The sequence below is a fragment of the Cygnus olor genome, chromosome 4 (assembly GCF_009769625.2).
Source record: "Cygnus olor isolate bCygOlo1 chromosome 4, bCygOlo1.pri.v2, whole genome shotgun sequence".
NCBI classification, from domain to species: Eukaryota; Metazoa; Chordata; class Aves; order Anseriformes; family Anatidae; genus Cygnus; species Cygnus olor.
Window position 1 is genome coordinate 44,331,776 of NC_049172.1, and position 26,077 is coordinate 44,357,852.

At 47.2% G+C, this 26,077-nt stretch overlaps 1 protein-coding gene and 1 long non-coding RNA gene across 8 annotated transcripts; one reads left to right on the top strand and one right to left on the bottom strand.

Moving 5' to 3' along the window:
• Positions 1–428: 428 nt before the first annotated feature.
• On the top strand, positions 429–20,844 carry NDNF (neuron derived neurotrophic factor). Of its 7 annotated transcripts, XM_040556030.1 has the most exons (5): positions 9,884–9,997; positions 10,774–10,867; positions 16,700–16,888; positions 17,960–18,084; positions 18,779–20,844. In XM_040556030.1, the coding sequence occupies exons 3-5, from the start codon at positions 16,701–16,703 to the stop codon at positions 20,170–20,172; spliced, it is 1,707 nt and encodes a 568-aa protein (XP_040411964.1). In that variant the 5' UTR covers positions 9,884–9,997; positions 10,774–10,867; position 16,700; the 3' UTR covers positions 20,173–20,844. The 7 variants fall into 7 exon arrangements, with proteins under 7 accessions (XP_040411963.1, XP_040411962.1, XP_040411966.1 ...); XM_040556029.1 differs by lacking the exons at positions 9,884–9,997; positions 10,774–10,867 and adding an exon at positions 429–444; XM_040556028.1 differs by lacking the exons at positions 9,884–9,997; positions 10,774–10,867 and adding an exon at positions 1,031–1,185.
• Positions 2,129–3,935, bottom strand: LOC121069649. The gene is made up of 2 exons (XR_005819540.1): positions 2,738–3,935; positions 2,129–2,636 (listed from the first exon to the last, which is right to left on the bottom strand). It is a non-coding gene; the product is annotated as an uncharacterized LOC121069649 (long non-coding RNA).
• Positions 20,845–26,077: the final 5,233 nt, after the last annotated feature.

Sequence of the window (26,077 nt, forward strand, 5' to 3'; positions counted from 1 at the left end):
TGAAATCACAAACAGCAATACCCTCTAAGAACAATAGCACTAAAACTGTCCTCAGGTTAAAAATAATCTGTTTGCCTGTGTGCAAAGCGTGCGGTCCCGAGAGCTCCTTTGCCGGGCAGCAATATTTTACCTCTAATGACCTCAAACCAGAGCCAGCCATTTTTGCAGGCTCCCCAGAATAATGTTGTGCCACGCAGGGCACCCAAAGGTAGCTGCCTCCCTTCACCCGAGCACTGAGCTCCCTGCAGGCTCCTGCACGCTTCAAAGGCTTGGAGGAGGCTGCCGAGAGTGCCCTTGGTCTTCTTCACTGATTTAGGTGTTCTTTTAATCTTCTCTGATTTAGGTGCAGAGCTTTTTTTGTTTGCTTTTCTTCCTGAGGTGTCGCGAGTGGAGGCAAACATTCCTCTAAAAGGAAGGAGCTGGGATGCTGGGTGCAAGCACCAGGTATTTTGGGGTTCTCCTGTACTACGCATAAATTCATCCTAAACGTCTCTGTCTTTCCTCCTTTCCCCACACTCCCACCCTTGAAGCTATCTGAGAATGATAAATAAGAGTGGCAAAATACATAGAAACGGGGATGTGAAGAGAGAACGATGACTGATTGGGGGTTCCCGTGGGGCTGCTTGCCTTCATCCCGTGTTTCTTTCGGGAAACCTGTATTTCTGAGCAGTCTCCTGGGCACTTTTCGCTGGCTTGCAGCGAGAGAAGCGGCTACTCGGGGAGCTGACGAAGCGGGAGGTAAGTGGCAGTAACTAATGGCAATTAGCAGCAGCCTGGACAGCTACGTGTCCCTGAGGACGCGAGCTCTTTTGGGGTTTGTGCCTTCGCAGAGCCAAGCTGATTGTTGCCCTACAGACGAGGACAATTTGCGTTCCTTCCCCAAGGCTTTGCTGTCAGATTTGCTCAGCAATCTTGCTAAAAAAAAAAAAAAAAAAAAAAAGGAGTTTGTATTTTATTTTTGCCCCCTCTCTCCCCCAAGTTGTCAGAGGCAGGATGTGGCGGCAGGGAGGGGACGGTTACCTTCAGGGCCAGTGCCCAGCAGCTGCTCTGGCTGAGAACTTGCTCAGCGCTTACGTAGCGGCGCTTTTTGGGAGCGATGTACCAAAAAAAGAAACAAAAAGCGAGGAGACCTCCTTGCTGCTAAATGACAAGCGCCACTTTCCGCCCGCTCCTCGCAGCTCGCAGGTAAGACCAAGAACCCCCCCCGTGGCTGCCCAAACCCTAAATCTACCTCTGACCACACGGCCACCGCGGGGGGATGCGGTGACCCCGGCATCCCTGCGGACCCGCCCCGCCCCCCCCGACCCCGATGGGGGCTCGGAGAGCCGGGGGCGGGGGGGCGCGGCGCGGAGCCCTGAGGGCCGGTGATCCCCGGGGCCCGCCCCTCCGCCCCCCGCGGGGCCGAGGGGAGCGGAGCGGAGCCGCTCGGTGGCGGGGCGGGGCGAGACGGGACGGGACGGGGCGGCCGCGGGGCTCCCCCGCCGCCCGCCCCGGCGGCAGCAGCGAGACGCGACGGGCGCCGCCGCTCCGCGCCCCCCAACTTTGCCCCACGCCCCCCCCCCCCCCCTTTTCCACCTCCCCCCGTTTCTATTTTTTGATTATTTTAAATTTTTTTTCCTTTTTTTTTCTTTTTTTTTTTTTTTTTTCCTCGCGGGAGGGGTGGGGAGGGGAAGGGGCTATAAGGAGCGGAGGGACGGGCGTGACACAGTCCCCGCTGCAGCGGGTTGGGAAAACGCCTTGCCCCCCACCCCGGAAAAAAAAAGAAAATATTAAAAATTAAAAACAACAACAACAAAACAGCCGGGCCCCGCCGCCCTCCGTGGGAGCGCCAGGACGGGACGGGACGCCGCAAGGTAAGGCACCGGCTCCGGCCGGGAGGCGGCGGGGAGCCCCCCGGCCCCTCGCCGCAGCCCCTGCGGGATTTGGGGTCCCCCCCTTCAGCCTCTTCCTTGCCCGCCGCAGCCCCCGGGCTGCAGCCCCCGCTCGTCCTCCGGAGTCGAGCACCGCGGGTGCCGGTAGCGTCCTGCTTCGTGTCGGTAGGGTAGAGGAGGGGGGAAAGAAAAAAAAAAAAAAAAAGAAAAACACAAAAAAAGTGGCTACCGAAAAAAAGTAGACGGGCAAGTCGCGGTGGGATGCAAGCGCAGGGGTTTGCTGTGGGTTGCGTTTTTATTTCGGCAGTGCAGAGACAATGGCTGCGGAGCGCTGTTTAATCACTTGCAGATCCAACTTTGGTGCCTTGCAGCCTCGGAAGGCCAGCGCAGCGCTCCCAAGGGCCGGCACTCCTGGGGTGCCGCATCCCCGCGCCCCGCCAGCGTGAGCCTCCCGCAGGCCTTGACCTCCCCGGCACAAAACGCTCGCAGGGTGCCACTGCTGGGAGGCAGAGTCCCCAGGGCAGGTGACGTTGGATGACCAACGTGGCAGTGCGTCGCCGTCGGGGCATCCTGCAGCCGCTGTCCGGCAGCGGCCTGTGGTGGGCATCCGGCCTCGGTAGTGTGTTTGGTAGAGCCGGTGGAGTTGGTGGCATGTAAAGCTGGAAGAGGCGAGCGGGGTTGGAGGGTGAATTCCTCCTTGGGCGGCTGTGGAGAGTGATTTATGTGCGAGTGACACTTGGGAGGCACGGCTGTCTCGGGCATAACCTGGTTTCCGTAAAAAAAGAGCGCTTGGGCATTACATGTTGTCAACAGGTTTTGCTGCGCAGTAAGGGAGCGGGGAGAAAAAGTTGGTGGTTCTGCCTCACCTGCTTGGGAAGTGGCTGGTTCCTAACTATTTGAGGAATGGCGTTTCGGAGTGCTGCTTGTCAGGGTGCCTCATCCTCCCTGCCCCACTCTCCTGCCTCGTAGCAAAGCGCATACCTGCGAGAGGAGAGCTGCCGAGGCCGGCTTTCTAGCACTGCTGAGGGTCTCTGGCGCACGCGGAGCAATGTGTAGAATTTAAAACTTGTTAGGGTTTGAAGAAGGAGAGAGCTTTTTTCAACACAGAGAGATTTCATGTTCTATTTCCAGCATCAGAAATGAGCAGTGGTGCACCGCATGTCCCATGTGCACCGCGTGGGTGTATTTGGGGTCCTGTGGCCGCGCTTCCTTCCGTTCGGAGAGCGATACCCGCTCCTTGCAGGCTGACGTTCCCTGCCAGCAGATAACGAGCCCCTCCTAATTGGAGAGAGCTTTGTAACGCCCCCGAAATAATCCTCCCTTCCCCAGCCTACTCCTCTTCCCACCTCACGGGTCCCCGTGTGCCCGGTGTCACTGGCCCCTGCTACCTCGCACTGCGGCCCCGCATGAATTCAGGCCTGGGTGGCCGAGAGGTGCTGGGGGCTTCGAGCGCTGCGTGGGATGCTGAGCAATTACTCGCCCGAGTGACCCTGCTGAAATTAATAGGGGCCTCTTGTGTTTTTTTTTTTTTTTTTTTTTTTTTTTTATCTAATTTGAACCGCCTTCGCGCTGGGATGCGTGGTCTTGCCCTGCACGTCTGTTTTGTTGTGGATGACTCCTTCGGAAACACCGAGGAAAAGCATTTTGGTTTCGCCAATGTTTATAAATACAATATGGTGCAAACTGTCAAGCAAGCTGTTCAAAATCACATAACGCCTGCGCTGCGTTCCCTGCTAAGCTCAGATGCCTTCGCCACGTACTCGCCGATCCTCCGACGTTTACAGCTCCCGGCCTACGGCTCTGGTTTGGTGGGGAACGAGGCCCCGGGGGTGGAGGACGGGGTCTCGGCACCGTGCTCGGGGACTGGGGGAATCCTCGGGTGCGAGGCTCGGTTGGGCTCAGGGCCACCCGGTGCCACTTGCCCTGTGGCCCCGTTGGTGCCGGAGCTGCTTTGCCGGGCGCTTCGGTCTCGGCGTGCCAGGGTCTCCTGTCTTGGTATGTACAATGAGATGAGATGTTTATTAAACTCAGCCCCTGCTTTGTCTTGTACAATTTACGTTCCGAAAGACTCGTAATAAACAGTTTATTAAAAAGAAATCCTGATTTATTTCTGCAAGCAGTTACGCTTCAAGATGGTATCAAACGGTTTCGCAGGAGACCACCTTTTATGCTTCCCCCGGCAGTTTAAAAGATTGCTAGAAAAATAATCCAGAATCTAAGTGGGCTTGAACGAAGGCAAGCGAGGAGCGTGTGTCAGGGTACGTGGGGCTTTCTTGCAGCGAAGCGACAGATTTTACCACAGAACATCTGGGCACTGGCTTCGGTTACAGCGCAGATTTCAGGGGGATAACAAGTCGTGTTTGGCTTCGCCTTCATTTTGAAGTCGCTAAACTTTATGTGAATAATAAAACTGTAAGCCCATTACTTCACTATTTTCAAGGGGCTATTTCAGGCCTCCTTCAGCATCTCGCCTCTTTCTAGAGCTGGTTTTATTTCATTTTGCTAAGTGGGTATTTATCTTTTCATTCCCCGGCTTTTTGGTTGTAAGTTTTCTATTTTCAGAAGGTGGATTTGCTCATTTATACCTATGGACACCCTCTGGGTGCCGGGTTTCCCTGCAGCCTTGCAGAACGAGCACGTTTTCTGTGTTAAGGGCAGCGTAATGAGACGCGCACGCTCCTCGCTCAGCACGCTCGAAGCAGCCGACGCTGCTGGCATGGAGCACCGTGTAGCTGCTTCGGGCTGCCATCCCAGCCGCTAATAAGGAGTTAACACAACACTGGGGCTTGGCTCTCTTTTTGCCTGCCCGATTACAAAACGCAGAGGAGGGGAGCGCGGGCTGCTGGGGTGAAGGGCCTCGCACCCCAGGAGGGGAAGGGGCTTGTGAGTGCTGGCAGAAGGGAGCGCCTGCTGCTGGGAGCGCCTGGTGTGCCTTTGGGGACAATAACCTCGAGGGGCTTTGCGTCAGGATGTATGTGCTTGGGGTGAGGCTCACATGGGAGCGTGCAGAGAGCCCCTGACGTTTGCGTTGCTCGCAGCCAGGGTGGTGCCATGGTGAGTGCCGCGGGGCTGCGCGTTTCGCTGTCACTGAGGGTACGGCCCATCAGGATGATGGAGGGGTTGCGGGCGCTGCCCAAGCAGGAGTGCGTGGAGAAGGGACCTGAATTACGTTAGAGGAAGGGGAAAACCTTGGGTAAAATGAGAAAGAGAGGACTTGAGTAGTGCTTGAGCTCTATTAAACAAAAGTGAGCATCCTCCTGGAGAAATCACAGAAAGCTTGTGGAAGCTCTGTTCCCCAAACTTTGTTTTGCATCGTGACTGAGTGTGCTACTTCCACGACAAAACTCCTTGGTAGACCAAGCAGCAATCGTTTCTGCCTGAGAAAACTGCTCCAATAAGCTAACACTGACAGGAGGAGCTGTGAAGGCTGAGAAGATGTTATGCTTGAAAACTTTAACTAGATGTCATTAGGAGAGGAAGTATTTGCCCTTAGATCGGGAAACGGGACAGGGTTATAAATCATAACTCCAGGAGAACGTGCCTAAAGGTGGAAATAAATTAAGAGGGATGGGGAGAGCAAATATTAAAAAGAAGTTTGTTCTTTCAGAATTAATTCTCCAATACGCAGCGCACAAGGATGGCTGCTGTGCTGGGGAAAGATGAATGTTAACACTGAGCTGTAACAGGAACCAGTGGAAAATCTGTTTACATGGATGGCTTTGTGGAGCACGCAGGTCGTGTAGGACATGTCAGTCCACATGCGAGATGGCTGATTCTGTAACTTCGGCCAAAAAGGTGTTAGTTTTCTCAGGGACGTTTTATGGGACAGACAGGTTTGGGGTTTGTGCTCAGCTCTTAAATGCTGCTCAAGCAAGCAGCGGGCCTGGCGGTGTGAGAACCTCACCCCCAGCTTGTCTGTGTTTTGGTAAACAAAAAGGTGCACGCACTGCCCTGCCGGAGGGATGCACGCACACGCTGGCTGCTCCAGAGCACACGGGGCTGTTTGGTTTCGGTGAGCACGAGCCCGCCCCGGGATGCGGTACTGCAGGACCGGGCTGCTTTTAGGACAATTAAGCGGGGCAGTTGGAGAGATGTTTGCTGATTGCGTGACAGCCGAGATAAGAAGCAGTGGTCCTTGCTGAGAGCACCTGGAAAGCGAAAGGCAATAATTTCTCTTTCTCACTTCATCCCCCTCTCCGCGGGTCCGGATATGAGTGCCCCTCCGTGTGACCCTCGCGCGCTCACGAGGTGACACGCTGCCGGGAGCGGCGCTTCCGCTGCGGTTTGCAGGGGGAAAGGGGAAAAGCATTGTTCTCTTAATTAAGCACATTGCTTTTTTTTATTTTTTTAGAAGGATTGGAGCTTTATTGGGGTGAGAATGATGCTTTTTTCATCTTTCTCACTTTTAACCTTGCCCGTACTGCAGCCGAATTGCAGGTTCTGGATACAGGGATTGCTCAGAGGAGAGGGTTTTTACAAAGCAGCCAGGGTAGCAGCAAGAGGCGAACTCACCTTCTCCTGCTACCTCGTTTAGGTGTAGTAGGTTTACTGCTCATTTGTTTATATTGAAACAGTCCAAACGTGTCTGAGCATTTGAAGGGCCTGACGCAAGTTGTGCTGCTTACAGACGGGGCTGGTGGTCACGCAGGAAAGCCATGTGTCCCAGAGCTGCCAGCTGCTCTCTGGATGCAAGGGAAAACATCCTTGAGCAGCGTCAGCGACATTCTTGCTGTTCCTCTCTCTACTAAAGCTGCATGTAATTCTCTGTGGGTTTTTCCTCTGGAGAAGAGTTACTTACTTGAGTGTGATTTGTAGGAGCTAATAGGATCTCCTCCTTATTTGGGGAAGACCCTAGGGGCGCTCTCTGACTGTTTTTTCAGTAATGAGGAATAATGAATAAAATCCTAACAGTCCTGGGAGGTATTAAAGTTGCAATTTTGCAGGGAAGATTTACTGTCAGTCAATTAAAACTTTTATAATCCTGTTAGAGCACAATAGCTGAAATAATACGTCCTATGAAAAATAAGCTGCTTTTAAGACCCTTTCACACCATGTGAACAAAGCAAAACTTGGATTTAAAGTCTTTTAATATTTGAATTGACCAAGTATCTTAAGGCAGCAAGTAAGACACCCCTTGCCAGCGTGTGACAGCAGGGATGCAGGCTCAAGGCAGGAGGCATGCTACGTTAGGTCATGGTGCTCGCTCCAATCCCCACTCATTTAAGAAAATGCGGTCACAGGGCTGTAAGAAAACCCCCAAAATCAGTGCTTTAACTAGTAAACACCAAACACATACATCCTGGAGATATGTGCTTCTAGTAGGCTGAAACATCCCGCAGCTGCTTGCAGTTTCCCTGAGCAGAGCCACGTGGGACCCCACGCTACGTGAAGGCGAAGTGCGGGTACCTGAAACCGCAGCTGGGCGCTGCTCAGCTTCTCGCCGGGGCGAAGCCAGCTCAGTGGCACGGGCAGAGGTACTACGTCTCGATGGGCATCCAGCACCCACCCGAGAAGGTTTTTCTTTCCCTGAAAATTGAGCCACAAATGCCCATCCACACCACTCCAAAAAAAAAAAAAGCTCAGACCTCCGTGGCTTGCTGAAGTGCCTTGCGTGGATAAAGCACCTAAGAGCGGGTGGTTTCTTGAGTGAATGACTTTTTGCTTATGCAGTGCAGCATTCAAGGTGATGTTGAAATGACGCTTTGTCCTTGAGCAATACCTTCCCTCCTTGCCAGCAAAGCAGCACCCCCAGAAGGCAGCCTGGCTCCCATGCCACAGCTCTCACCATGCCTTTCGCTTTTGGAAAGGGAAGGTCCCTTGACATGTGTTTCAGCCATCTCCTAATGCAGAAATCCCTTTTTCATTTTTCTTTCATTCCCTTTTCCTTTTGTTCCCGCTTGCTTCCCTTCCTCTCTCCTGCCAGGCGAGGAGGACTGGTGGCTGTAACAAGGCTGTGGGGCTGTTTGGATGTTCACTGACCCATGGCAGCCCGATCTACCTGCCCACATGTGTTCCCTGCGCATTGGCTCGTGGTGGCGAGATGAAGGACTGACCTTTTGCCTGCCCTGCTGGACAAACAAACGCTGGTCCAGCCGTGGCATGGGGCTGAAGCCTGCCCTGTCAGTAAGCTGTTTCTCAAATCCCGTACCACAGCTCTGTAGCTGGCTCTGGTGGGTTTGAAGCTCCCATGGCACTTTGATTTGAGCGCGCATCGCTGGAAACTTTTCAGCTTGATCGTGCAGGAGGATGTGGCTAGAGCTGCTTAGAAAACCAGAAACTGCTGCACAACCACCCTGGAGCCTGGCAGCTCCCAAATACACTCTGAACCTGCTTTGTTTGTAACTTCTCTCCCTTTGCAAGTGTGGCTGGGCGAGAGCAGGAGGGCTGGGAGGGTCTGCCAGCCCCATGGTGGCAGTGGGCCAGGGCGTGGGCATCCCGAGCAGCCAGAGCCCAGCGCTGGAGAGGGGCTGCTCGCACCCACTGTACCGACACGTGGGCAATCCCAGCGCTCTCTTCCTCCACTCTGCTGCCCTCCAAAAAAAGGAAGGGAACCAAAGCTAAGCAGCCTCACTAGGAAAGAGGAGGAAGATGCACACATAGGCAGGGTCTGTACGACTAATGCTTTCTCTGAGCATGGTTCCTTAGCCTTGGAGATGCCAAATGACACTGGCTGCACCCAGCCACTGAGCCGTGCCGCATCATATGGGTCCCTGCTTCCTTCTGAGCCTCGGCTGCATTTGCTGCTTTTGTGTGTCCCAGTGACTAGCGAGGGGATTGGGAAATCAAGGCTGGAGCCTCTGTGCTTGGGCCTGGACAGAATTAACCTCACCTGATAGCCACTGTGTGAAGTTGGGGTGTTTGGGGCAAGCAGAAAGTCAGATTTTCTTTGGCGTCAGTCAAAGCGATGGGCAGCACAGTGTTGCCACAGGTAGCCGAGTCAAGTGCTTCAGAGCAGCTAGCTTCCGTGGCCAGCAATTTTCTGTTTACTGAGCTGCCCTCTGTCGGAATTGCCTTTTTTTTTTTTTTTTTTAAAGCAAGATGCTAAGGAAATAAATGTCAGTTGGGAAAATCTAGCTATTGTGAACATTGCTGCTTTTTCTCATCCTTCCCCATGCAGTCTACGAAAGCAAGGGCGCAGAAGAAAGGCTGATTGTCCCCCCATGATGTGGGCCACCTGTGATGAGCCTCCCTGTGCTCACATCCACGTGCAGCCTCCAAGGAAGCTGACAGAGCTGGTGTTGTGCTGAGGAAACAGTGCAGGTGTTCTTCAGGAGGTGGCGAAGACCAGCGTGTGGCAGGTGCCCCTGCTGGGCCCTGGGAAGCCCTTGCCTGTGGGCTGTGGGCTAGAGTGGGAATATGTCAATATTGGTACCGTCAGCACTACATTTCGTACTTTTCAAATGCTTTATGAATGTTTACATATTTGCAGCAACCCTTTTCCAGGTAGGGAAAATGGGACACAGGATCTGAGTGTTACTGTGGTATGTAACAAGTCCTTGTGAGAGAGCACCTTAGTGGTGGTGCATTAAGGATTCGTAGGGAGGAAAATTCCCCATACATGCCTTTAAAGCAAAGCTGAAGGCAGATAATATTAAGAAGGAATCCAATTTTGGCCAATAAATTACATTGGAAAATTAGGATTCTGATGATAATTGAGGAGCTGGAAATGTTGGAGGGTCAGCATAATCTGTAGTACTGTGCTCAGCAGTAATTTGGGGCTAGAAGCTCAAACCAGTAAAAAACGGCATAGTTCTTTCAAAGTCAGCTGTGAACCTGGTTTATGTGATTCAGATGTAACTACAAGCAATGCAGCGGAAATAAGGATAAGATTGAAAAAACATGGGAAAGAGCAGAATGGACCAGAAATAGCTTTTTTACCCAGTCAAATTATGTTTGCTCCTTGTCCCATGTCTAGTTATCTATGAGTATTCCTGGACTGAAACAATCCAAAATCCAACCTTGCAAATGCATTTGGGGTGCCTGCTGCAGTGTCTGTGTGAATTCCCGTTGTCATGTCTTTGCTCTGAGGTGTCCACCAGTGCTGCTGTTCCCAATGCTGGAGAAACTGTGTTTGTGATGGAAGCTGAGGGAATCGGCCTCTGCATGCCCGAAGGAACTGCGCAGCAGTAAACAATGTTCCCTTTTTTTTTTAAGTCATCTATCAAAAAGTGGAAGGAAAGAAGTGCATGAGCAATTCCAGCGCACTGATGGCAATTCAGAGTTCTCCGAGGGTCTCTCTGACCCTCAGCCCAAGGCCTGGCAGTACGAGGATGCACGGACTCGATCCTACTCCCAAGCCACGGTTCTGCTTTCTGTCCTCCCCTGACACGCCAGCCACCCTCGTCTCGTAAGGGCTTTGGCAGGGGCCGTTGCTCGTGATGTCATTTGGAGCTATTATAGGGAAGCACGGGGAAACTTTGTACCAAACAGCAATGTGCTGGCCTTGGCTGTAGTTTGTAATTGTCTGGGTGTGCTCCTCCCTGCTAATCCTCTTGCTGAAATTCATTACGGACAGGCAGCGACATCCACTCACACAGCTGTGCTCAAGGCAGAGGGACTTGGCCTTAGAAAGTGGCTATTGTTTAGTGATTAAAGGAAAGGACTATATTGGGATTTCCGTGAACAAGGAAATTTGCTGTCCTGCTTTTATTGCTCGTAACAAGGGGATAATAATTGCTCTCTGTTACAAAACACCTCAAGATCCTGTGATGAAAGATTTGTTGTAGAGCTAGGTGGCATTCAGAGTTGGTTATCTTAAATGGTCTGGAGTTGGGCAAACTCAGATTTCTCTGCCCCATCTGATTTCTCCTACTGGGGCTCAAACCCTGCTGAGACAATTGAAAAATTCCCCTTCTGTGCATTCAGCTTTGGATGCAGTTCTTGAAATTGGTGTTTCTTGCAGAAGGAGCTTTCTGTAGCGGTGTCACCCTACTTGCGGTCTCTGTGTAGGACATTCAGCTGTCTGGCATTTTGGGAGGGCTTGGAAGAACAAGCAGGTACGGTGTCAGCCACAAGGCCAATTTATGCTGGAGTTGTGAAGGGCAGTCAAGTGTGGTTTGGGGTCAAGCATGCAGCAGGCTTCCACCCACGTCTTGCAGCACTTGGCTGCCAGTAGTAGCCTACATGTCTTCCTGTGCCCTCACAACAGAGGTATCAGGGAACAACTGGACGTTGTACCGGAGGTCGCTGGGGACTCCTTGTTTGTCTGTTTTTGACACTCACCCGTGGGTGGAAGTGGCTGTGAAGAGTGAAGAGCTGGCATGTGGGCAGTGACTGACAGGAGGAGAAGAGCTACCAGGCATTTCCTCAAGTGTCCCAGCTGGGATCTCCTGGCTCAGCTGTTTTTTTTTGAAGCATCCCGCTACTGCTCGCTGAAGGATGGCGATCCCGATGTAATCGCAGTTGAATCTGTTTCCACTAAAAGTGGAAAAATAAATAAGTCTCAGCTTGGAAACAAAATAGTCCATGTAAAATTTGATTTTTGATACCATATCTCCCTGAGTATGTTTGCTTTTCAACATGTCTAATTTGAGACAGCTCCACATTTTACAGTATTACCCCTTCAGAGTTAACCTCTCCCATAAGTTGCAGTTCATCACCACTGTTGTTCATTAAGATTTGATGAAAACGTACCCGTATTTCTTCATATGGTCTTATTTCTGCATAGCTGGATGTTTTCCCATGCTACTGTGATTTGCTCTGCTAAAACAATACTTCCAGCAAAGGCAAACCATGGATTGAATTGGAATTGCAAGAGGCGGTCAGTTAACCCACAGATATTTCACAGGGTGGACCCTAATAGCTTCAAAGGCACCATTAGAGTCTGTTGTGTCCATGCGTGCTTAGGGAGCTTTAATCCAGGGATTTGAGGCACAACGGGGCATGAGTGCTCCTTCCCTGCCAGCTGCAACACCCCACATAAGTGTTTCTGCTCTGGCAGGCTGAGCGGGTGATGCGTCTGCCCATCCTTTTCTTTGCCCCCTGTCCCTAGGGGTGACCGTGACCTTCAGGTCATAGGCTGGCACTTCTGGCATGGCACAAGGCAGCAGCAGGCAGCTGGAGCATGGCTTTTTCCTTTTAAAAACAAACAACAACAACAAAAAAACAAATGAAAGGCATACCAAATGTTTTCCAGATCCTTTAGGGAAACTTAAGTATTAAAGGCCGTGCCTTCACTCTCCCTCTTTGGACTCCCCCTAAGCAAACAAATCAATGAGCTCCCAGTAAATACTTTAAAATTTCAAAGGCTTTATTCTTTACACATTAAAAATGACTAATTATATTACAGTTGAAATTGGTAGGCGCTTTTAAATTGCTCTGTGTCTGAGGCGATAACTCTGTATGCTGAGGTGCGTATATTTGCGTTGTATATCTCTGGAAGTGAAGTTTATAATGGAAAAGCTCACAGACTCTTTACTTGCAGCATTCCTATAAGTCAAAGAAGTCACACAATGCCCTTTCATTTCCAAAGCTAGACTTAAATCAGGTCAATAAATCTACAGACTCATTATGAGATGCAGCATGGGTAATACAAACAACTAAAAAAACCCTAGTACACCGGTGTTTAAAAACAAGGCATGAGATGGAAAAAAAGTTAACCATCCACACAAGAAAAGGCAAATGCAATACAAAGGCACTGTGGCAGGCAGTGCCTTGAAATGATCCCTGCTAAATTACAGTCGTGCACTTTCTGCTCTCTGTAATCAAACGTTAGGTTTCACTTATTCCAGATGCGTTTGATTCAAATAAACCCAGGCCCTTTTTGTTTTGTTACTGCAAGTCCTTGATGGTCACCCGCAGACAGTCATGAAGGTGAGGGTGTGCTCTGGGCAGGCCAAGGTGCTGAGAGGTGACCATGGGCGGCTCCAGCCTTTGCGGGGACGGCCTGAGAGCTAAAGCTGGTTTGTCACTGAATACGAAAGCGAAGCCAGTTGCAGATCCTGTTAGCCTCTCCGTTTTGGCTTGTAATTACTGTCTGCCTAGATATTTGCAGGTCTTTCATATAGATGGAGTTAGGAACGGGAATGTCTTGGAGGCCGGTCGGAGCGTGTGTAAATGGGGTGTTGGAGAGGCTGGGAAGTCTCCCTGCTCAAGCATAAGTCGCTCAGAAGGAAGGGGGGAATTGTAATCAGTGTAATTGTAATCAGCTCAGATCCGATTTAATGACAATTCTCATGTGTATGCTCACAGCTCAAGTTTATAAAATGGCCAGACTTTTATTTATTTCTACTTTGAGAAGGAAAAAAAACAAACTGGTAAGGCAGTGCGTGCTGAGGCGCTCGAGGTCGTTACGCCTCGCTCCAAGCTCTCAGCGCCTGCTTCTGCTCGCTCTGTTCAGGTAAAGACCTGCAGCCAGCGGCGCGGGGCCTCTTCCCCTGCCTGTCCATGGCTGTCACCTCGTCCCAGGGGCTGGAGCAGGCCTCGGCCCCCCGAGTGTCAGGCCCTGGCCCCCGGGTGTCAGGCCCTGCAGAGGAGAGGGGCTGGGGAAGACGCGAGAGGTGGGGACGGGCCGTTAGAGGGCACTTTTGCAATCCTGGAGAAGGCGAGCGGCACTTATTATTTCAGTTAGGACTGTTTGCTTTGGCTGTCTCTTAAATTCAGTGATAAACAGCAGGCAAATCCCTCCAGTCAGCAGGAATATATCAATAAAATATTGAATCTGAGTTTAAAAGAAAAGAAAACAAGGCGAACTCGTGGAAGAGGGAACAACAGACATTTAGGAGGTGGCACAGTCTGGAGAACAAAAATCACACAGCGTATTTCACGTCGTGTGCGAGCTTTAGGGGGCAGGTTTTGGGCCGTGCTCGGACCACTCGGCACCAAGAAAATAGGAACATTTGTTGGATGTTTTCAGAAGCGGGGTGGCATTGCACTAGTGCATATGCTCATGGGCACTACGCACGTTTTCAGAGGGATGTCATCAAAGTTGTTGCCCAGGGGTGAGCTTGTCCAGAAAGAAACACGGAGCAAAGAAATTCTTTTCGCTTTTCTCTTGGTGTTTTGTGTGAGTGAATTGTAGAGGATTTGGCTTAAAACTATGTGAAATCAATCAGTGCCTTGCAAAATATATATATAAATAAAAAATATGTTTATTAACTTGTGTGAAAGGGTGGTATAATGCTGACAGCAGTTTTTTCCAAAACTTGGTGAGTTTTCAGTGCCTCTTTGCTATTTAGGTGTCCCACCTTTGGAAGTGTCGTGTATGAAAATTGCTCCCATTTTAAGTCTCAGAGGTTGGATATGTGAAAATGAAGGCACTCAAAATCCTACTTGCCTGTTACTTGCTTGTAAAGGAACCAAGTTTATAAAAGGTTTGTCTTTCATTAACAGTTGACAATTCTGCAAGCTATTTCACATATAAAATGGGCCGGTGCTGCCTTCCTAGCCTGGGGAGGGAGCACAGGGCTAACCTTTACGTATCTTCTGTGGTTAAGTTTAAGCTGAAGTGCTTTTACAATTAGTTACAGGAATCACAGACAAATCCTTACCTTTTCACTACACTGCAGTAGTTAATGGGGACAGAAACGCTGTCTACCAGTTTTTAAAGTGGATTAGCTAGTAAGATTGTTTAAGAAGTGAAGCTTAGCCTGGGTAGTCCTATAATCAGTAGATTATTTTAGTAACGGTTACACTGCACTGGAGCAGACTGTGAGAATATACGATACTGCAGTTTCAGGGGGTTCACATGGAGGACGTGGTCTGCAGAAAGCATCCGTGTTTCTTACCTAACCAAATAATCTGCTGTAGCTGGTGTGTATAAGTTAGAAAGAATTTCTTCCATGTTGGCCAACGATAATACGTGAAAAGTCAATAAACAGTGCTTTGCAGCACACAGAGCTCGTCTGGTGTCCTATGAGAGGAGATTTCTGCTGACTTCGGTGACTCGAGTCAGACAGTATTTTGACTTAGGGTCTTTGCTCTGAAAGGCCAAATATCATTGACTTTGGTGATAAGTATCAACACTTCGGTCTGAATTCAACAAAATATGCCTGCTGTCATCCAAATTTAGGTAAGGAACTGGTCAGGATAAACTGTGACAAACACAGGGAGAGCCATATCACGATTTGACTGAAAGTAGCAGCTACATGTCTTAGGTAAAGCCATGTATGCCCTTCCCTCCCTTAGGGCAGAGCACTGCAGTAAGCTCTCAAATTATAATGAAATACACAATTTAAAACCTGAGTGATGGAGGTGAAGTGTTATAAGCCCTGCAAATGGGAAATTATGGTGACGGAGCCTTGCCATCCCCCAGCCCTGTGTTGCTGTTGTGAGGTTATCGCCAAATAAATAACGGGCTGAGGCTCTTTTGGGGTTTTCAGAAGGCAACCACAGGAGGGGGAAGGAGGTGGCCACTGATGCTTCCCTCAGGGGCACGTTTATATTTTCATTAAGAGCTTGAAAAAGACCAATTTTATTATGGCTTAAAATACGTCATGCCACTTCTCAAGGAGTCTTGTACTTACTGTTTTTATGTAAAAGACTACAGAAAGGTCATGTGGAGAAAAAAAAACACCAACTGAGCAGTGGATTTGATTTTAAAGGTAAAAATAAAGAGTGTCTTATGAAGCAATAATCAACTTATTCTGCAGTATAAGGACTGGGGCATGTACGCACACTGAACAAGCAAACAAACAACAAGCAAAGTAAGGTAAAACTGTTCCTGCCAGCTCAATGTTTTTACCACGCTTTTCCCTAAAGCCAGTGGCTAACACAGTTTAGGTAATGGCCTAAAACTCTTTTTTTTTTTTTTTTCTGATTTTAGGAATATAATCGTTTAGCGGTTTAAACTCACTGTACTCATACCAGAAATGGGCTGCATTTCCTCTCACCCCCTACCAGAGCCATTGGTATGAGATCATCTGCTGTACTGAAAGGAGATTTGCAGTCTATCCCACTGTATACGTTAGGGTAGTCATTACTGACCTAGTTGTAGACATAATAATGAAAGGCTGAGATTATGAATTATTATGCCTAATTTGTAAGGGATTCTCTGCTTTTGTGTTTTGCAATTCCCATCAGGCTTGAGGATTAAGCCCTGCTGAATTGCATGCTAATACCAATGTGCTTTGAATATGTGTGGGTTTATATCACATATTTTCCTAATTCTCTATTTTTATAAAGAGCGATTTCACTGGAAATATTTACTTTTCAAAGGATTGTTGGAAGCCCAACCAAAATCTGCTAAGCGACGTTGCTGTACCCTCCATCTGCTCTGTGCTTGCTCTGGGTCCCATGTCCAGCGAGTTCTATTTCTCCTGTGGCAAAACATCAAACTGTAGCTCTACCAAAGTATGTTCAAGGCTTTTGCTCTTTGTTAAAGGGAGAGAGAGAGAGACCAATTTCAAACCACTGTGTGGGCTTGCTTTCAATTATAGCTTGAGATGGAAAAATCTTATTTACATACTTTATCCAAGAGCTCTGACAATGCAAGTTCGGTCCTTACACCACATACTCCCAGTGCTCATGTGGCAGTACTATGAAAAGTCTGCCTGCAAAACATAAAGGGCATGCAACATCATTGTAGGTATGCATGTGTTTCAGTGGCGGAATAAGCCTTTCAAACTCATACCTCCTTGCTAAACTCCCCCATACTCTGCAGCTTGGGTCTAAAGATTGGCTGAAGACTGTAGTAAGCTCTTGGGCAGTATTAAATCAGCCTGTAGGAGCCATGTTAGTCTGTGTCTTCCTGAGCTCGTGAACGAACAGGTCATGACTAAACCCTGTGCTTCACTGCGGTCTCCCTTGAGTGGCGTGAGATGATGTGGGGGCAGCTTCTGCTGTGCACGTGTGGCTCAGCCCTCACCAGGGAATCCCTGTCGTTGCTGCAGGATGCTCCTGCTTCACTGCCCACTGCTCTTGCTGCTGCTGCCGCTCAGCTCCAGGACGCAGAAGTTGCCTACCAGAGATGAGGAGCTCTTCCAGATGCAGATTCGGGACAAAGCATTTTTTCATGATTCGTCAGTCGTCCCAGATGGAGCCGAAATTAGCAGCTACCTGTTCCGAGACACACCTAAAAGGTATTTCTGCCCAGTTTAAGCGAGGTTATTGTACTTGGAAGATAGCAGATTTATTTGTTGTCTGGTTTGAAATCAAAACTGAATCCAAATAAGAGAAATTCTATGAAGTTCTATTCCATGAAATACAAATGCCAGTGCTCTGGCTGGTGAAATAAGTAACTGTGCGAGTCTCCATCCCAGTCTGGCCTCCCCAGCTGAGGGTCTACGCAGTTTGTATGATTTCTGGTATCAGCCCAGAGCTCCTGCAGACCACAGAAGTTCCCCGAAGTGGGGCCACTAACCATGTCTGGAGGCAAAGGGTGGGGGAAGGAAATTAGAAACTACAGGCTAACCTCACCACATTTGTCTCTCTTCATTATTTCATATTGTGCTTTAAAGAAGCAGCGCAAGCCAATTCTGGCCTGGTTGCCCCTCTTCCCAGCCCCAACCCTATGGGTCAGAAAATACCAAGTTTAGTCTGGAGAAGAAATCAAGGCTCCAAAGAGTTCAGGGAAGAGCAGCAATGCCACTGTCCTCCACATACCACACACCTCCTTAAGCCTTTGTGAATGAGAAAATGAGGAACATTTTACAATTAGTGACATGTAGTACTTGGGGAGGACACGGGGAGACAGCGGAATGTGCATGTGCCGGTATGTGCTTCTAGGGCTCTTACCTAGACATGTCATAAAAAGGGTGTCCTGCTTTGAAGAGCTTACCCCTATATTTCAGGAGAGACCCCGTTTCCCTCATTTGTACATTTGTGACCATTTATTCTGCACATGGTTAGTGTAGGGGCAAAAAGTGAAGCTGATGGGGGAGAAGGGCAGGAGGCCAGAAACCCCTCTGCCATATCATGAAAAATGCAGTGTGAGCTCTGCAGCTCTGTGCGGGCAAGGGGACCTCAGCCCCTCACCTCCTTAGCCTTCACCTGCCAGACTTTCTATATTCCCTCTGTACATGCTTGCCTGTAAGTAATATTTTTGCCTCTGTTGCCCTACCAAGGTCAACCTTGGTAATCTAAAGTCAGTCCCTAGCAGTTGGCTGCCGCCAGGATATATTGACATTATGGGTCTGTTAACCTACCCCTAGGTACTTCTTTGTGGTTGAAGAGGACAACACGCCTCTAGCAGTGACAGTGACACCGTGCGATGCCCCCCTGGAGTGGAAACTGAGTGTGCAAGAGCTCCCAGAGGAAGCCAGTGGAGAAGGTTCAGGTATCAAACCGTCAAAGACTTTCCTTATGCCTCAAAGTTCCACTTTTCTCTTGGATTCAAAGTGCCTCAGGCCAGTCTCAGTGTGATGCTGAGTGTTGCAGCAGGTCCATCTGTATCATCTTTGGATCTTCAGCACTAGTACTGCTTTTGTGCAGGAAACTGGCAGTAGGTAGCAACATTGGGACGGAAAATCATTTTTAAAAAAGTAAAAGCAAAAGTTGAGGTTATAGTTAGATTGGATGCTGCCACAACAAACTGTTTGCCCAGAGCAGCATAGCTTCACTGTGGGCTTTGCTTTGGGTGGTGCACACAAGATAGAAATGAGAGAGGCAGGACTGGCATTGCTGCAGGGCTCAGAAACATGCCCAGAAACAGGCAGCAGAGTCAGTCCATCCTGGGAACGGTATGGCACATCCAAGCTGGGTGCTTGGAGTAGTCTAGTGGAGGATGGTAGCCACCGTCCACACAACTCCATTAATGTGCAATTAAAGTGCATTTTCTATTACATGTGTTTTTAACCTGAGTGCCAAACTCTGCCTGATATGACAGAACTATGGTAACGTCTTCCTCAGAAGATACAACCTTTATTTTTCATCTCACACTTGTATTTTGTGTAGAAGTGTCTGTTAGAGTTTTATTTTCTCATGTTCTTGGATTGTGTCTGTACAAACGTTTTTGTATGCTTATAATCTAGGTGAACCAGAACCTCTTGAGCAACAGAAACAGCAGATTACTAATGAAGAAGGCACAGAGCTGTTCTCTTACAAAGGCAATGATGTCGAGTATTTTGTGTCCTCTAGTTCCCCTTCTGGTTTGTACCAACTAGACCTGCTGTCAACGGAGAAGGATACGCATTTTAAAGTGTATGCAACTACTACTCCAGAATCCGACCAACCTTACCCCGAATTACCTTATGATCCCAGAATTGATGTCACTTCTCTGGGACGTACAACAGTGACACTAGCATGGAAACCGAGTCCCACGGCCTCATTACTGAAACAGCCAATTCAGTATTGCATAGTCATCAATAAAGAACACAATTTCAAAAGCCTCTGTGCTGTTGAAGCCAAACTCAGTTCTGATGATGCCTTCATGATGGCTCCAAAGCCAGGTCTGGATTTCAGTCCATTCGACTTTGCCCATTTTGGCTTCCCCACAGAAAACAACGCTGGCAAAGAACGTGGTTTCCTAAAATCATCATCAAAGTTTGGGCGCCAGACATCCTCAAAGCCGAGAGTTGACCTGCACAAAGTTTGTATCGGGAACAAGAATATCTTCACAGTGTCTGACCTGAAACCCGATACACAGTACTATTTTGACATGTTTGCAGTAAACACTAACACTAACATGAGCACCGCATATGTTGGCACCTTTGCTAGAACGAAGGAGGAGGCTAAGCAGAAAACAGTCGAACTGAAGGATGGCAAAGTTACAGATGTATTCATCAAGAGGAAGGGAGCCAAATTTCTACGGTTTGCTCCTGTTTCATCTCACCAGAAGGTCACCTTCTCTGTTCATTCCTGTCTGGATGCTGTTCAGATCCAAGTTAGAAGAGATGGCAAACTTCTCTTGTCTCAAAATGTGGAGGGAGTACGGCAGTTCCAGCTGCGAGGAAAAGCAAAAGCTAAATACCTAATTAGGCTGAAAGGAAGCAAAAAAGGTGCTTCTGTGCTGAAGATCCTGGCAACAACAAGGCCTAACAAGCAGTCGTTTCCTTCTCTTCCTGAAGATACAAGAATCAAAGCCTTTGACAAACTCCGCACGTGTTCTTCAGTCACGGTGGCGTGGCTTGGCACACAGGAGAGAAACAAATTCTGCATCTACAAAAAGGAAGTGGATGACAATTACAACGAGGAGCAGAAGAAAAGAGAACAGAACCAGTGCTTGGGTCCAGATACGAGGAAGAAATCAGAAAAGGTTCTCTGTAAATACTTTCACAGCCAGAATATACAGAAAGCAGTCACCACAGAGACAATTCGGGGCCTGCAGCCTGGCAAGTCCTACCTGCTGGACGTTTATGTCATAGGGCATGGAGGGCACTCTGTCAAGTACCAGAGCAAACTGGTGAAAACAAGAAAGTTCTGTTAGTGCCCCTGCATACAGGGATAGAGGGAACTCCGGTCTGAACATTATCCTACTTCCCAGCATACGGATTGACTACTTGCACAGCTGAGAAGCTGTGACCTGTATTTGTACTGTGTAGAAAAGATATCAGCTTGTATATTTATGTTTACATAAGTAATTGTTCGGAGGAACTGGGGCCGGTGCTCCCTGTAGCAACTGGCAACTGTATTATCATGTGTCCGGTAACCCACATGTGATGCTCAGTAGATGTCCGAGGTAGCAGGAAACCTTGAAGGAACTGGCACTCCTTTGCTTCCACATTGCATGAACTGCTCCTAAATTATTTTATACTTAAAAGGCTGAGATAAGTCATTCATCCACCTTGTTATGCACACACAAGACATGCAGGCATACACCCTTTCTCTCAGTGTAGATGGTAGGGTTTCTGTAAATTATTTTATAGAGTCTTGTTTTAAATGTTTATGTTTCTATGATTGTAAACTATTAAAATCTCTCCCTGTTAAAATACAGATCTAAACTAAGTCTTAACTGGGCTGCACATGAATCAGTTTCATTGCTAATGTAAATTCTTACCTAGCTGATTTTCATGTTTAAATACTGTATGTATTTCATGTACAAAGTTGCCATAACGTTATATTCCTGTACAGAAAATTAAAAAAAAAAAATATTAGATTATATATTGTTTCTTTTTCTTGATATTTTAAGGGGAAAAACAGACTTGAAGACAGAAGAGGCATGCTGAAACTTGAGCTGAATTCAGCTAGCACACACCTTTTTTTTTTTTTTTTTTTTTCTGTTCTTCATCTTTTGGGGCAAGGTGACTGAAGTCCAGTAGAAGGAATTACTGGTGTCAGAGGTTAAAATCTGTAAGGGAGCCATTGAAAGAGGGGCATTTGTGGCATACTCCATGTCTGCTGTGATAGAAACACTGGAGGAACAGGACAGCACAGAAGAACTTTTCTTGTTCCAGGTGAGAAAGGGTCCTGCTTTGTCATGGTTGCAAGTGCCGCTGGCGTTTAGTGTTCCTCAGGAGTTCACAGTCTGAGTTAGAGCGAGCATACAATTCAAACAAATAACACACCAGAGAGCCAGACGTTATTTTCATTAGATTATCATTGAAAACATTTACTTTCTGGATGCTGCTGGTTTTGACCACAGCGATAATAAGCTGAGAAGATTTTTTTTCCATTGACAGGAATGGTGGTGCTAACAAAAAAATGAGTACTTTCATTTAAACTGCAGTTGTTTCCATTGTGTAGATTTCTTTAAAATATTAACTGTCTGGATCTCATCTTTCCTAAATTTTCTTTCTTTGTTTTTCCACGTGTCACCTTCACTGACTCAGAAACTTGTATAGAGGTGCTTAATGGAAAACACATTCTGAGAAGCAACTAGAAAAACCCTGTTTCAAGTGGCTAAGAGCAGGATACGTGCTTCATCAGTCCCGATATTATAGCATGGTTCAGGGCCTCAGGACAGGTAACTGAGACTTTTTTTCCCTTGGTCCCATCATATGCATCAGTCCAAACTTTGGCAGTGGATGTTGGGACTTATTCAGAGATGGGACAGTCTCTGTTTCTTGCTTCAGTGCTTGTCCATAAAACTGCACTGTTCTAGCGCTTACAGCCCCCTTGGGACTCACAATACACTTGGAGAAATTGGGGAACGAGGGAAAGGGACCAAAACCCACATAAAGGCAGAAAGTGGATCTCTCTTAGGCTGCTCATAGGAGAGACAAAAGATCCATCCCTGTAGAGGTGCTCTCCAGTTTTCCTTGGCTCCTTGGTGCAGAGCTCTTCAGGGTTTCCCTTCTGCTGCCAACCGGAACATTTCAGTTTGCAACCAAGAGGCAGCAGCAGGGTTTCACAGCTGTACAAGTGCCTGCCTTGTTCCATATGCAGGGTTTGTTGTTGCAGATCTTCAAGATGCAAATACTCTATATGAAGACTAGCCAATCTTCAAATGAAGAATTTGATTTTATAAAAAAGCTAATAAATGAAATTTAGAATTCCCTGGAGATGATCTCCTCTCCTCATTTGAGAACATCTCTGTGATTTCTTAAATCTAATTGGCTTCAGTAACACACAGTAAACCTGCTAGATTACAGTGACAGGACGCAGGTGAGCAGCAGGTCACTACAGCTGGGAATCCCTCGAGAGCAAGTCTGTGATACCAGTGGTAACTCAGTAGTTGTCAGGGACATACTTACCCTACATTTCACTGTCCAAAAAGCCACTGAATTTTTCCGATAAAATCAACAACTTGCACCTCTGTAAGCATTTCATTGGCACTATTTTTTTTTTTGGCAGGGAGTGGTGCCCCTCCACTGGCATATTACAGTGTTTACTTCAAAAAGTATTTTATAACCGTTCCAGCTTCCCTTTAGCCAGATTTCTCTGTTTGGGTATTCATCCAGCTCGCTTGGCTTTTCTGCATGCTAGGCACTTACGTTCACAGTAGGTAACAAAATGAAAAATTTTCCAAAAGTATGATCATCTTCTATATCTGAACACTACATTTTCTAAGGAAAATGTCACAGTATTTATCTTTACTCCCACTGGAATTCTTCTTTTCCCAAACAACTAGCTCTATTTATTTTTCTGGATGAAACTGAGACCGTACTAATACCGCGTTTACTAATCACCCTGTTATTATTCAGGTCTTAGTGGATCTGAGAGAGGTCTGAGGGAGGCAGTTCTTCTTTTGAAGGGTGGAAAAAAAAGGGCACCAGAGTCTGTGTGGTGAATACAACAGTCACCCTTAAGCGGGAGGTGCCTGAAGTGGATTTTAAAGTTAAAGAGGTACCTGATGGGAAATCTCTAAACAGTGTATCTGAAGCACCGAGCCCAGCTAAGGAGTCACAGCATGGGTGACTGAAGAACTTTCCTCGTGCCCCACCACTGCCAGTTAACCCGGGCGTGAATGCAGTTCAGGCTGAGTGTGTCCTCATTCATGGCTTACCTTGCCAGGAGTTTACAGCTTTCTGTCCACTGAGAAATAAAACTTCAGACTCATTTTGCATGGGTCATAGAACAACGATAACTTTGAAGTGCTGCCCTACATTGGGTCTGTGTTAGTCACCAGCCTGGATCCTGTTGCTAGTCCATTGTCACATCTGTATTCCTAGTTTCTCATCAAAACAGATATGTAATAACATCTTAAAGAATATCATGGGTAGACATGTGCCATAGAAAGGGGAAAAAGGAGGTATATCAAATAAATGTACAGATAGACACATAAAAAGCTTTTTATCTTTTTTAAGCACCATGTCTGAGAGGTGATAGAAACAGCTTGGAAATAGAGAGTTAATGGAATTCAGTGCTCACAGTGATGGTACATGTCTCACTGGGAACAAACGCCACGCTGGAATCTGGAGCTGAAGAACACGCAGGGCTTGGGGTAAGCAGCACGTGGTGGCCCACACTGGCAACAGCTCCTCACCAAGGCATATCAGATTACTGAGACTGCAGAGTTATTTAGGAACTGAAGACACATTTCAATTAAGCAAATCATTTACACTTGCTTGTACTGAGTAGAGAACTCGAGGCTGAAGGCTGGTCTACACTATAAAAAGCCTTTACAATAGGCTAGAGGACTGGCATTGTCAAATCTTCATGTATTAGCAAGCTGTTGATACTTGATAGAGCCTTAGGCACAGTCATTTCTCACCTACCATCACTTCCCCCTGTTTGGCTATGTTAGAGACACCGGCTTTTCTGTTTTCCACAAGAGGTACTCATTTTTATCTTATCTTGTAAAAAATATACTGCTACTGATAAAAACAGCAACAAACCTTGTCCTCGTGAGTGCAGTGTTTAGTTCCAAATTCAAGCTGTCATGCAGTTATGCTAATCTGGCCAGCAGTCCTACTCAGATTTTAAGGCCACTTTCAGCAAGAACATCAGGTCACAGAGCTGCTCCAGGGAGACCTTTTTATGTCCAGGTAAAAGAAATCAAACCCACGGTTTAGGCATGAACGTATATTTTATTGTCCTGCTCATCCAGCACCAGTAACATAATTCATTGTTGAAAAGTACGGCGTCTACTCGCCGTGTTTTTGTCTGCTTCAGAAGTGCAAGCCCATTTCCCGGAGAAATAAACAAATTCATTCTTGGCATAATGAATGAAATTAGGAAACAAAGAACTATGCTGGGAAGGGTTACCTTGATGAAATACTGGGTTTTGGTCCAGGGGACCAAAAGCAGCCTTTCTGGCAGTTTGCCCTGGTGTGTATATCAACTCGGTAGCTACCTGGTACAACTAATGTCGGTTGGGTCTCTGTCTTGTAACGTGATGCTCTGCGTCCACACAGGGATCTGCTGTGGCTGGAAGTCAGCGTAGGGGCAGAGGTTCCTCTAAGCAGATCTCATTTCAGGATTTAGGCTTTAAAATATGAGGCTCTCTAGAGAGTACAAGGACAACGTGGATTGACAGAATTTGATAAATAATGTGTGTAGTCTAATTTAAGTTGTTTCTTTGAACAAGAATATATTTTAATATTTGGGAAAGGGAGGTTGTTTGGCTTATTTTTTACCCCCAGTCATAATTTGCATTCTTTTTAACCACAAACTAATTGCTTACGGTGGAGTAAAGTGAACTATTTGACCGTGTATTTCCACTCTTGTTTCCGTTTTCCAATTTTACTGTGCAAGCATTCTTGCAGGTCCAAGCTAAAATGAACAGATAAAGTCTTGGCATGTACAAAGAAAATATTTGATAAGATTCTGGATGCCAAAGTATATATGAAGTTCTTGCCCTGGCACAGAAAGTTAGGAAGGATAGGAGTACTCTCGAGGTATTAACATTTTCTTTTATGTCCTCTTCCATTTCATAATGTTTGCTATTACTTAAAAGGTCTCCTGGCATTCCAGTGATGATAGGAGTTCAGAGGAATGTGAAGTTTTTTCCTTCCTTAATATATGCCTTTTAATTTTTTTACCTATTACTTCTTGCCTCTGGTTTTCACTCCAACAGATCTGCTTAGAAAGTGCAGCAGAGTAAGGTGTACAGTTTTGCCCAATAAACCAACTCAGAGTAATTTAACTTCCTTTTCTGGGACACAAGTGACAATGATCTTGCTAGAAAACGCAGGGATGGGGCATGTCAGCAGTCACTGATTGAGGCTACAGAAACCTGAGGAAAAACCTTTAAAATCTCTCTTCTCTGCTGACCTTCCCTCTTGTGTAGACTTTTTTTATGGTGGTATGGGCACAAAATAAAGCCACACCAAAGATGATGGCTTTTTGCATCTGCTTTTCCCTTGCTTTCATTGATTTGAGCAGCTACAAGAAGCACAAGCCCCTTCCACAGGGAGACATCAGCTTGCTCTCCAGGGCGTGTGGCCCCACTTCAGCTCCACTGAGGCCAGGAGGATACAGCTGGGCTTCATTACCAGCCCCACCAGTGGGGCCCAGTGACCTTGCTTCCTTTAACAAGCCTTTCAACATCAGCTATAAAAGATGCCTGTCCTGCCTTAGTAGGAGGAAAGATAGGAGTGAGGTGTTAGAGGTAGGTAGGTAGGTAGGTAGGTGGGTGTTTTTTATTCTTTAAAGTAAAAGGGAAACTTTCAGGCTTCTAATGTTTTTTGTTTGTTTGTTTATTTTTTAAAGCTTTACTAAAAAGCATTTTGTTATTATTGTGATGCTATAATTTCAGCCAGTTGTTTGAAAGTGACTTGCAAATATGGATTTATTTAAAAAAAAAAAGTTCCTATTTTCCCTCCTGCTATCTGAGAAGTATAGGTAATTCTTACTTGTGTCTGGTCTAGTCAGCCAGCTAAATTCATGCATAGAAGGTTTAATATAAACTAGGACGCCTACTTGTTTTTTGTGGGGGAAAATCTGGAACTCCTCCCCTCTTCTCTGAGGGAAGAATGAATAAATACTTCATATCTTAAGTGTGCCTTGAT